At 38.3% G+C, this 12,109-nt stretch overlaps 1 protein-coding gene and 1 long non-coding RNA gene across 2 annotated transcripts in view; one reads left to right on the forward strand and one right to left on the reverse strand.

The window, feature by feature from the left end:
* LOC126970484 (uncharacterized) overlaps positions 1–12,109 on the forward strand; it is a 132,687-nt gene that overhangs the window by 77,582 nt on the left and 42,996 nt on the right. The gene's annotated exons all lie outside the window — the stretch shown is intronic.
* The window catches only part of LOC126970464 (epoxide hydrolase 3-like), a 30,788-nt gene continuing 20,108 nt past the window's right edge, over positions 1,430–12,109 (reverse strand). The window contains exons 3-6 of the mRNA XM_050816372.1: positions 11,063–11,175; positions 9,075–9,243; positions 7,169–7,320; positions 1,430–3,142 (exon numbers count right to left, since the gene is read on the reverse strand). Of these exons, the coding sequence (XP_050672329.1) occupies positions 2,874–3,142; positions 7,169–7,320; positions 9,075–9,243; positions 11,063–11,175 (703 nt within the window). The 3' untranslated portion in view covers positions 1,430–2,873. The remainder of the gene's footprint in view (positions 3,143–7,168; positions 7,321–9,074; positions 9,244–11,062; positions 11,176–12,109) is intronic.

The raw sequence follows: 12,109 nt of genomic DNA on the forward strand, positions 1-12,109 counted from the left end.
ATTGAACTTAAAGAAATTGAGCTGTCCGGATAGCATATCTCCCATCGTGCTTAATGTTGTTGTAGTTTAAATAAATCGATATCCTTCTGGACAAAAAGGTCTTATTGTATTGATGCTTTGTCGAACACACTCATTACGGTGTTCGCCACTACATTGAAATGGTATCGCACGACTCACAATTCGCATACGGTCTAAAGTACAAGATGGCTGCCAACTTACAAAGTGTAGAGTAGAGTGATATACCATAGAGTGGAGTGAAATTGCTCCTACAACACTTAGAACGTGTGCTCCTAAATTGACGCCGCGGCCGGTGCTAATGCGTTTATTCTAGTACTCGTATACAACAGGCGTAGTCCCAGACTTATGTAAGTCATCTCTTTTTTTAATGGAAGAACAAACGAGCAAATGCCGGATGATAAGGGATCACCACCATCACATTCTCTTGCAACACCGAGGAATCACAGGAGCGTTGCCAGCATTTAAGGAAGGTATATGTGGAAAAAAGTTCCTTGAAACCCGTACCCTAAGGAACACCACACATCCAGATGTTGGGGATAATACTCTAATTTGTACGAAGTCGAATATCGTACGAAGATGTAATTTGGGGGGCCGGCTGGTAGTATTGCAGTACTCTATATATTTATGATTCACAGTTTCTTCGATGTTGATCAGATGACTGCGGAATTGGTAATTGCTCGAGCTTTCAAGACCCAGTATTCCGATACTAGGTGAGGCTTTAAGGGAAGTATTGTCTAACAGACACGACAAATGGAGTCTTTCTTAGTGGTAAACGCGCAAACTTGAGTCCTCTGGGGGTTATATTGAACAAGGTCAATTTTATCCCAATCTGCGACCATCTTAAGAGAGTACTACATAATCTAGTAGAATAAGTACGTAATCATCATCATTTCAGCCGGAAGACGATCACTGCGTTATATGTCGGATCAATTCCTGTCGTTCAAAATTATAAGAGACTTCATGGATTGCCCTTGCTTGCTTCCTTGGTCGTCGCGATATTGTTTCAATGCATGGTATTAGGTCTGCAACTCCTTTTTTAAAAAGAATGTTAATACTGATCATAACTAAGATGTAAACCTGTTGGAAAACCTTTTAAATAAATAAATAGGTAAAAAGTTCGAATTATCTTCTGAAGTTTAAAGAAATTACTACGTAGCTACAGACTACTGTTGAAGTAACATCATGATAGGACAAAATGAAAAAGATGAACGAATAGAATGGGCCAAGTAAATACATAAGCATAATTTTGTATATATTTTATTTGTAATAACAAAATACATAGTAAGTAAATATATTGAGTAATATTTAGGAATATATCTATATTCTTACATAAGTACTGTATTGTAATATTAAACACTGTATAAAATTGTTGCTTAAAATAGGTTAAATAGGTAAAATAATAAAAAACATGTAAGTAAGTATAATTTATTCAACAATTGATACATTAGAAGAATACAAAGTTCATATTATTATATTTCTTTCGTAGTATTATATTTAAAAAATTGGACAATGAAATAAAAATAATTTTCTTATTCATTAGTTTGTATTAAAATGTGTCTCACACATACAGAGAACGAAAGCGAATGAAAGCTGACTAAAGGTCTCCTCTTTTTTACATTTAAGAGGTGGACAAACGAACGTATGGGGGGGGGGATTACTTGATAGTAAGTGATTATCGCCACCACTTTTTTCCAACACGTAGGAACGGTACGTAGGGTTACCAACCGTAAGCGAAAATAGAGTATTCAACCTACTCCTAGATATTTTCAATATTTTGACAAATATTGTCATACTTTTTTAGCATTTACATTACATAAACAATAATTCTATTTATTGGACTAACTACTATACTGGTTGGGACCCATCGCCATTAAACTGAAAAACTTAATAAATGATACACTTTTTAATAATTTGTACTCTTTGATCAAGGATTGGTCTCCGCTGAGCTCCAACTAAATACCGTACACTACCTAAGAACAATTGATTTTTTATTACGGCAACTTTATATTTTAGTGTGTATTGGCTATTTGTAAAGATGCTCGTGTGCGTGGCATCTTGATACTCAATGGCATCTTTCAAATTATGTAACTTATATTCGCTTCATGTTATTTTACATTGAAATTAGTTAAATACAAAATTGTTACTGATGCTATGTGACGTTATTATAGTATTATTTTTACAAAGTTTTGTTACAACCCAGCATCATAGTTTCAATTATTAGCAAAGTTTAACAGAACATGTGGCACCTCAATGTCACACATTGTCTGAGACATTGTCGAGAACGCTCACTTGTGCGTAGTATTAGTTGCTGCACTTTGCGACGCCTGCGGTATCTAATTGTAGCGCAGCGGAGATCAATCCTTAATCTAAGTTAACCTGATTCCTGCCGCTGACTTCCACCTTCGCACGACACGCCACAAGTTAGGATATCATCCTGGATGTGTGGCGGTCCTCCGCAGTGCGGTTTTCAAGGAGCTTTCTTCCATGTACTACAAAGCTGTGGAATGAGCTTGCTTGTGCGGTGTTTCCGGGACGATACGACATGGGTACCTTCAAAAAAAGCGCGTACACCTTCCTTAAAGGCCGGCAGCGCTCCTGTGATTTCTCTGGTGTTGCGGGAGATTGTGGGCGGCGGTGATCACTTAAACACAGGTGACCCGTACGCTCGTTTGTCTTCCTATTCCATGAAAAAAAATCTATGTTTGTACTCTTTATTTACCCTCTATGAAATCCGAAATATCTTCTCTACTTCTTCCAGAATAAGGTGACAATCCTATAGATACGACCAATTTTTTTTACCATAGTCACCGTACGAGTCTCTAATGTTTTTTAATTGGTCTAAATTTATACAAAGACTACAAGTTTTGTTTCGCAAGGAAATCCCTTATAAGTTTATTTACTTTTTCTGGATCTTCTTGTTGTGTAAAGTGACCGCTATCCTCAATGATTGCTATTTCCACGTGCTGATAAAGTGTTTTAATATTTTCTCTGATTTTTGCGTTCAGATATTTTTCATTAGAGCCATGTGCGAATAGAAACGGAACTGGCTGCTGATCTTGTGGTTTCAGCTCACTAGAGTATCCGAAATTAGCTCGGTAATAGTTAATTGGAGGAGTTAGTGCACCTAAAACAAAAAAAAACAATGTTATACGGCAACATGCTTAAAACATATAATGTGGAATGTGAGATGACTTTTATTTCAGATCAATAATTAAAACAGTTAAACGAAAAACGAAAGGAAGTAATTTTGATTAAACTTGTTTGAATGATGGTTTTTTTCAACTAACTGTACAATACATTCTATTTAGATTAAGAATAAGTATCCGCTGGGCTACGACTAGATACCGCCCTATCTAAATATAGCTTCTTTATTGCGACAACTATTACATGCTTGTGTGCGTGGCATCTTGATACTCAATTGCATCTTTCAAATTTTGTAACATACGCTTCGTGCTATTTTACATTGAAATTAATAATTTTTCAAAGTCAAATACAAATTCAAATTGCAATCCCAGCGTCTTTATTAATTCTTGTTATTTTTACAAAGTTTTACTACGCAAACTGGCTTTTTAGTTTTAATAATTCTTCTTCTTCTTGAGGTGCCATCTCCTACCTGAGGTCGGCTATCATTAGTGCTATTTTTATCTTTGACACAGCAGCTCGGAACAGGGATCCTGTGCTAAGGTTGAACCATGTCCGGAGATTCTTAAGTCACAAAGTACGCCTTCTTCCGGTTGGACGCTTTCTCTGGAATTTCCCTTGCATGATGAGTTGGAGCAGATCGTATTTATCATTACGCATTATGTGACCAAAGTACTGCAGCTTGCGTTTCTTGACAGTATTCAATCATAAGCAAAGTTTAACAGAACATCTGCGGTACCTAGTTGCACCGCAGCGGAGACCAATTTCTAGTTCAAATGAGCTCTGCAGTATGTACAGGTATGGGTGTCGTAGGTGAATAGTTACTCATACCTTGGATAATTTATAGCTCCCATGCACAATGTAATAGACCTAGCCTGTATGTCTATCGATTACGGGATGCTGGTTTGATCCCTTTGAGAACATTGCATATGTTTTTACGCCTTATGATAGCGCTGGTCTTCCAGTGCATCCAGATGATGTTGCCAATATTTTTAGTCCCGAATAAATGATTGCCATATAAAAATATTATACCGATTACGCTATCAGCTTATTTCCATTAGCTATTATCAAAAACACCTACATTTTTAAAAAAAAACTAATGAATATACAAACTAGTTTCGAGATAACGACAACTTTCAAAACTGGCTTCATAGAACTGTTACAGTAAATATTATCTCATCATCTTGGTTATAAGCCAACGTGCCAGCTTTTACTTTTTGTGCACATAACAATGGTATAACTAATTCGCAAGTAACATTACGGAACCAATCACGTAATTATATTTGTACCGGAGGACTGAATGCGGGATTGTAACACTTAACATCTTCACAGTCAAAGTTTAAGTAGAAACTCTCAATCAACAATAGCATTTCGATTCTCGAAGAAACTTATAAACCGTTCTATAGTTATGTGGTGTTTATGAGTATGTAGGTGAAAGTTATTACGTAATATTAGTATATTTTATCGAAAAATAATAAGATGAAGAATATAATAATATTATGCAGACTTTTTGAGAATATTGCCACACGCCATAAAACGAACTAATCACATACAGGGTTATATTATATAAAATAGCTATAGTAGATAACCAAGAAATTACAATAGTAGATTGTAAACCGAGGGTCGAAAGAATCATTTCTCGGGGTATTTAGACGCCCGAACGCAGCGAGGGTGGCTATAGTCCGAGTAGGAATTGATTCTTTTACCCGTGTTAAACACTCTAATTTTCATTTCAAATATGAGGAAAATAAGAGTAGTTGTTTATCAAAATTCATAATATATAATAATATTTGTAGTACATATTTAAAATTAATTGTCAAATTAGGACAATTCGTGAAATTAAAAGTTACATTTTTGTTCGGAATGTTTATGCTCTTTGATATATTATGACAAATTTGGCTGTTCTGGATATCTGTAAGACTCTGTTAAATATCATCAGATAATAGATTCTATGACGGATACTCCGTCAATTAATTTAATTCCGCCGCAGATATAAATCAGAATCCCGCCAAATAATGTCGACTTTTTAAATTTTAAATATGGAACTCATCGCGTAAATGTTACGGCTTATTCCGCTCAAAGAAGTTTGCGCTAAGTTCACACTGGCTGTTTAGAAAGTTATTTTTCATTACTCATACTCGGAAAGTAATGTTGATTATAGGGTGGAAAATGCTGCTTCCCTCCATAGAGAGGGAAAAACTCATACAAATTACTAAGATTATTTATATTATTACATTATTACTCCCGCCTAAGGGCCGGAATGAAGTTTAAAAATAGAACTGCTGTGAAGAGTTTTATGTAAAAAAGAACTAATTAAAAAATATGCTGCGGCCATGTGACTTTCTAAAGAGCCAATGTGAACTTAGTGCAAACTTCTTTGAGCGGAATAAACCGCAACATTTACGCGGTAAGTTCCATATTTGAAATTTAAAAAGTCGACATAAATTGGCGGGATACTAATCTGTGCTTAGATAAACAACTAGTTTTATTTTCCTCATATTCGAAATGAAAAGTAGAGTGTTTAACTCGGGTAAAAGTATCAATTCCTACTCGGACTACAGCCGACCTCGCTGCGCTCGGGCGTCTAAATACCTCGGGAATTGATTCTTTCGACCCTCGGTTAACAATCTACTAATGCTTTTTCTTTACTTAAAACTCTTCATAGCTGACAGTAGTTCTATTTTTAAGGTTCATTCCGGCATTCTTAGGTGGAAAGTAATTTGTATGAGTTTTTCCCTCTCTATGGAGGGAAGCAGCATTTTCCACCCAATAATCAGATCAAAACAATATTACTTTCGGAGTATGAGAAATGAAAAGGTATATGTTGCCGTCTCCGTCGCGTTAGTAAAAATTACCTACTGTTATGAAGAGTGTACATGACCTACTATTGGATTACTTCATTTTTTTAAGACAATAAGGGACCAGATGAGCAGGACGTTCAGCTGATTGATAAGCCCGGCCCATTACAATGCAGTGCCGCTCTAGATTCTTTATAAAACCAAAAATTCTGAGCGCCACTACAATTGCGCTCGTCACCTTGAAACATTAGATGTTAAGTCTCATTTGCCCAGTAATTTCACTAGCTAGAGCGACTTTCAGACCGAAACACAATAATGCTTACACATTACTGGTTCACGGCAGAAAAAGGCGCCGTTGTGGAACCCAAAATGTTGCCTCCCACTGGTAAAAGGCCTTAGTCGCCTCTTACTACACTATTTTTTTTAATGAAAATAAGGGACGAGACGAGCAGGACGTCCAGCTGATGGTAATTGATACGCCCTGCCCATTACAATGTAGTTCCGGTCAGGATTCTTGAAAAACCCCAAAAAATCTGAGCAGCACTACAGCTGCGCTCGTCACCTTGAGACATAAGATGTTAAGTCTTATTTGCCCAGTAATTTCACTAGCCACGGCGCCCTTCAGACCGAATCACAGTAATGCTTACACATTACTGCTTCACGGCAGAAATAGGACCCTTGGACTTCCCTATTCTTCTTCATTGGGCAGTACAGTACAGTATATGCCCTTAATGAATTAACTAATACAGTTGTAAATATTGGATCTATCAAAACGCTGTTCCTATATTCACGCATCGTATCGTATTCGAAGGCAAAGAAATATATTTTATCAAAGAGTCACAAAGCTTAATTTTTGTGAAAATGGATTGAAGATATCAGTCAAAGTAGAGACCGCTTATGTTATTATTCGGAAATTCTCAGCAAGTTACTTCTCATAAAAATTAATCAACGAACGGCCGTTCCCAATATTCAGTCTATCTCTTACTTGAGATAAAAATCGTAACTATCGTTGACTTTTCTGTCCCAATAAACTTATCGACGGTAACTCACCTTATCCGTACAGTATAGGAATGACTTATCGGGTATATTAGGACAGCTTCAGATTATTTACAGCTAATTACTGACAGTAGAATGTAGTAATTTATCTCTATCTGTACATGTATATTGGTAACGGCCATAAGAATACCCAATAATAAAAAAAATTGACTAACCTTGCTTACGTAACCAGTATTTGAAACATTCTAGATCTTCCAAATCCACTGATTGTTTCCCCTTCACGAGCATCACAGTGTCCAGAATTCCCAAATCGTTACTTTGAAGCAAAAGCTCTGGTAATACGGGCATTAGGTAGAGGAAAACGTAACTGTAAAGTGTGTTAGGTACTTAGTTATTATACTATATTATCATCCTAATACGAATTAAAAGAAGGAATAATTATTATCAACATACTTCAACCACGGACGAGTAAAAAAAGAAGGACTCCGCGCCGTGATATTAGCAAGTGAAGCACCGTTATGCTAGTGTGTGTGCGGTTACGGGGTATACCCGTTACACAATTTTTTCTCCCTTAAATAATCATATATCCACAAATACTTTTACATTATTATTTTTAAATTTTTTCACAACGGATGACGGCATTTTTAAAATATTTTATTGCGTCGCAAACTGATCTGTCGCAGACGATGGCAAATCTCATAATGGCGGCCGATCGGCTTGTATTAGTGTAAGTGTACTACTTGTTATACAATTTTTTCTTCCTTAAATAATCATATATGGCCACAAATACTTATATAGTATCGTTTTTACACTTTTTCACAACGCACGACGGTATTTTTAAAATATTTTATTGAGACGCAAACTGATCTGTCACAGACGATGACAATTCTGATAATGGCCGCCTCTCGGCCTGTAGTAGTGTAAGTGTGTGCGTGTGGCTACGTATTTACAATTTACACGTTAATCGGCTTGTTTTGGTGCTACACTGTTATGTAAGGTGACACGGAGTCCTTATTTTTTTACTAGTCCGTGACTTCAACTAACATTTTACACAATAATACCAACTTGAAACATATTCTAAATAATTTTTATTACATACTATACATATAGATAAAATTGGATTGTCTATTTGTAACATTGACATAACCGTTTTTTACTACATGTATATGAATACATATACAACCAAAATATCATTTTTTTTGACCGATTTTGACTGGACTTTTACTGGCAGGTAGCTGATGAAAACAAGAGTAACTTAGACTACGTTTATTTAAAAAATACTTTTATTTTAGACAATAAAGTAATGTTGAAATGTCCAAGAAACGGCTTAACTCAAAAAATAATTTATATGGCAAAACAACGTTTACCGGTTCAGCTAGTATTAAATAATACCCGTCACACCTAGAAATACAATTTACAGTAGGCATCCGATTAATCCAATTAATAATTTAACAATATCCAAATTAAGATTTGTACCAAAATGTATAGACGACCGATACCTTAAGGATTCTCCAAGGCGTGAAAGGAGTTAGGGATAAGGGAGTTTGATATCACGTCGAAATATCAAACGGACGGAAGGATTGGGGCGTAGGGAGACATTTAAAAAGCTGCGAACAAGAAGTATAATATTTTACAACGTATCATGGTTAATGGGCAGCCCCTGAGCGGTAATCAAGTAATTTCTGATCGACTTGATTCTTAGGCGTTGCGTAGAGCTCTCTCTGCATATTCTACCGCATATACCAAGGGGAGTGCTCAGAGTTGTTCGAGCTGATACCCTGCATTTGAATTCCACCATCGGACAGCACGTCAAATAGAAAATTCCACCCGTATCATGTTGACATCTGTCATTCTACAAGCGCATGGTTTGCGAGAAATTTCTTTCCTCCCACAGTCAATTGATTCCAATTACCGGCTGCAATTTTCCTGAATCGATATGACTTACAAGAATAAAGCATACCTTAAGGGCCGGCTGGTGTTGCGAATGTCCATGGGTTATTGCCTTACCACTTTAACAAAACATATAAAAAATATACCAGAAGGAATCTCCTATCACGATATAACTATTCCTACTTTTTTGGAGACGGTTGAACATGTGAAGATAAATATATAAATTCTTACCCTGACTTCTTTCTTTGGTCTGAATCAGTCCAGATGGCATTAAGCCACGCTTCAGTCGAGGTACCACTCAATACCACCACAGCTGACAATGATTCTGGGTAAAGATCTCGGTATCTGCACGATACAACGCCGCCCCAATCGTGAGCCACGAGGATGAATTTTTCTCTTCCTATAAAAACAATAAAGATTGCAGACCATTCTTTGAAAAATCCCCTTTTTTTTTACTAGTATCGGAATACTGAGGCTCAAGATCTCAAGCAATTGCCAATTCCGCGGTGATCTGGAAGGCCAAGTCAGATTGGCTTCGGGAGGGCATTCGACCAAGGGAAAGCCGGCCTACTACCTTACATGGCGCAGGATCCACCACACATGAAGCAAAAGCCTTCATCTCTAGTCTCGTGAATCCCAGTACTGGTTCGAACCATTTGAACACGTGCAACGCAGAGCTGCTGTGAACAGCTCGAGAACTTGTCGTTGCGTAGAGACGTCGCTTCATTATGTGTCTTCTACCGCATTCTTAATTAAGAGGATTGATCTGAAGAGCAGTTAACATGATACCTGCCGCCGATTTCCACCTTAGCACTAATAGCCAGTAACCTAGATATTGTCATCCTCACTATCAGATGTTTGGCGTTTCTCCACAGTGGGGTTGTTAAGGAAGTTTCTAGACATTAGTACTGTGGAAGGATTTTCGTTGCGTGGTTTTCCAGAACGGTACGCCACGCTTACCTTCAAAAGAGCACTTTAGACAAAAGGCCGACAACGCTTTTATGATTCCTCTGGTGTTGTATAAGGTGGATGGAGTTAGGTGATAGCTTAACATAAGGTGACCCGTAGAGCTTATCCTTTTCCATTTCTTTTTTATGGAATAGGTGGACAAACGAGCGTACGGGTCACCTGTTGTTAAGTGATCACCGCCGCCCACAATCTCTTGCAACACCAGAGGAATCACAGGAGCGTTGCCGGCCTTTAAGGAAGGTGTACGCGCTTTTTTTGAAGGTACCCATGTCGTATCGTCCCGGAAACACCGCACAAGGATGTTCATTCCACAGCTTTGTAGTATGTGGAGAATACCGCACTGTGGAGGACCGCCACACATCCAGATGGTGAGGATGATAACCTAACTTGTGGCGTGTCGTGCGAAGGTGGAATTCGGCGGCAGGAATCAGGTTAAACAGCTCTTTGGAACAGTCCCCGTGATAAATGCGGTAGAAGACACACAAGGAAGCGCAACGCCAAGTGATCCAGCCGTTCACAGAGCACTGGGTCCCCAAAAATTCGAGCTGCTCTGCGTTGCACGCGGTCAAATGGATCGAGCTGATACTGGGGTGCGCCAGACCAGAGATGACAGCAATACTCCATGTGTGGCCGGACCTGCGCTTTGTAGAGCGCTAGTATGTGGGCCGGCTTGAAGTAAGCGGGGGGGGGGGATGGTCACCGGTCCTCGACACTAACCTATGCGAAACATACCGGCACTAGGCTGCTACTTCACGCCGGTATTATGTGCGTCAAAAGACGGCAGCGTGACTCTCCCACTTCTAAAAAGCCCTTAGTCGCCTCTTACGGCACCCATGGGCCTGGGACTCCCCTATTCTTTTTACGCCCCGGGGAAAGTATAGGGCAAAAAAAAGGAAATAATACATATTTCTAAAAAATTGCGAGGAATTCGTCCCTGGCTTAAAGCAGCAGATTTTAGTTTGTATTTCTTCTTGTATATTTAAACGTTTACACTAAAGTCGAATAGAGATATCGCATAAATATCCTACCATCTGCACATTCATCACAGTTATAGGAATAAATAACGAAACAATCAAAAGACCCAATGATATTTATATAATATGATATATCAACCCATAACAGTGATGTAGTTTTAACCGTAACGTACCTACCTCAAACAATCTTACCAAATGATGAAATCTTACTATTATGTCCGTCACTTAAAACAATTGTCATAGCTTTATGTGTGTAAGAATTTTTCTAATTCATACCTAACTGTCGAACCAAATCTCTCAAATCGGCTGCCAGAGTGTTCAGTTTATAATGTTCGATTCCTTCTGGCTTCTCGGAGTCGCCGTATCCTCTCATATCAATGGCTATACACCTAAAATGTAAACAAAAACAGAAATATTATTCAACGCAAATATTAAAAAGGTTAACTACTTTAAACTGCACATAAAATGACTTTTTGCAGGTGTGTTTTTTTAATTAAACTTAATTAAAGTTGTTTACTATGGTTTATAATAATAATTAAATATAACCTTTTAATTTTTTTATTACGTCAGTAAACGTAGGAGGCTATCGCGACGTGTTTATTTTTTTATTTTGTTGCTTCAGAACTTCGCCGTTTATATACCGATTCAGAGTTGTTATTTTCTATGAAAGGGTATTCAATCTGGATAGATTTTTCCTTAGATTAAGGATTGGTCTCCACTGCGATCCAACTAGATATTTTTTTGATGAATAGGAGGACAAACGAGCGTACGGGTCACCTGGTGTTAAGTGATTACCGCCGCCCACAATCTTTTGACACACCAGAGGAATCACAGGAGCGTTGCCGGCCTTTAAGGAAGGTGTACGCGCTTTTTTTGAAGGTACCCATGTCGTATCGTCCCGGAAATACCGCACAAGGAAGCTCATTCCACAGCCTTGTAGTAGGAGGAAGAAAGCTCCTTGAAAACCGCACTGTGGAGGACCGCCACACATCCAGATGGTTGGGATGATATCCTAACTTGTAGCGTGTCGTGCGAAGGTGGAATTCAGCGGCAGGAATCAGGTTAAACAGCTCTTCAAAACACTCCCCGTGATAAATGCGTTAGAAGACACACAATGACGCGACTGAGCACTCCTCTGAGGGTCCCCGACAATTCGAGCTGCTCTACGTTGTACGTGGTCAAATGGATCGTGCTGATACTGGGGTGCGTCAGACCAGAGATGACCGTGTGGCCGGACCTGCGCTTTGTAGAGCGCTAAAATGTGGGCCAGCTTGAAGTATTGCCGTACTCTATTAATGACGCCCAACTACTTTGAAGCCAGTT

This window comes from Leptidea sinapis, chromosome 21, assembly GCF_905404315.1.
Source record: "Leptidea sinapis chromosome 21, ilLepSina1.1, whole genome shotgun sequence".
Lineage (NCBI taxonomy): Eukaryota > Metazoa > Arthropoda > Insecta > Lepidoptera > Pieridae > Leptidea > Leptidea sinapis.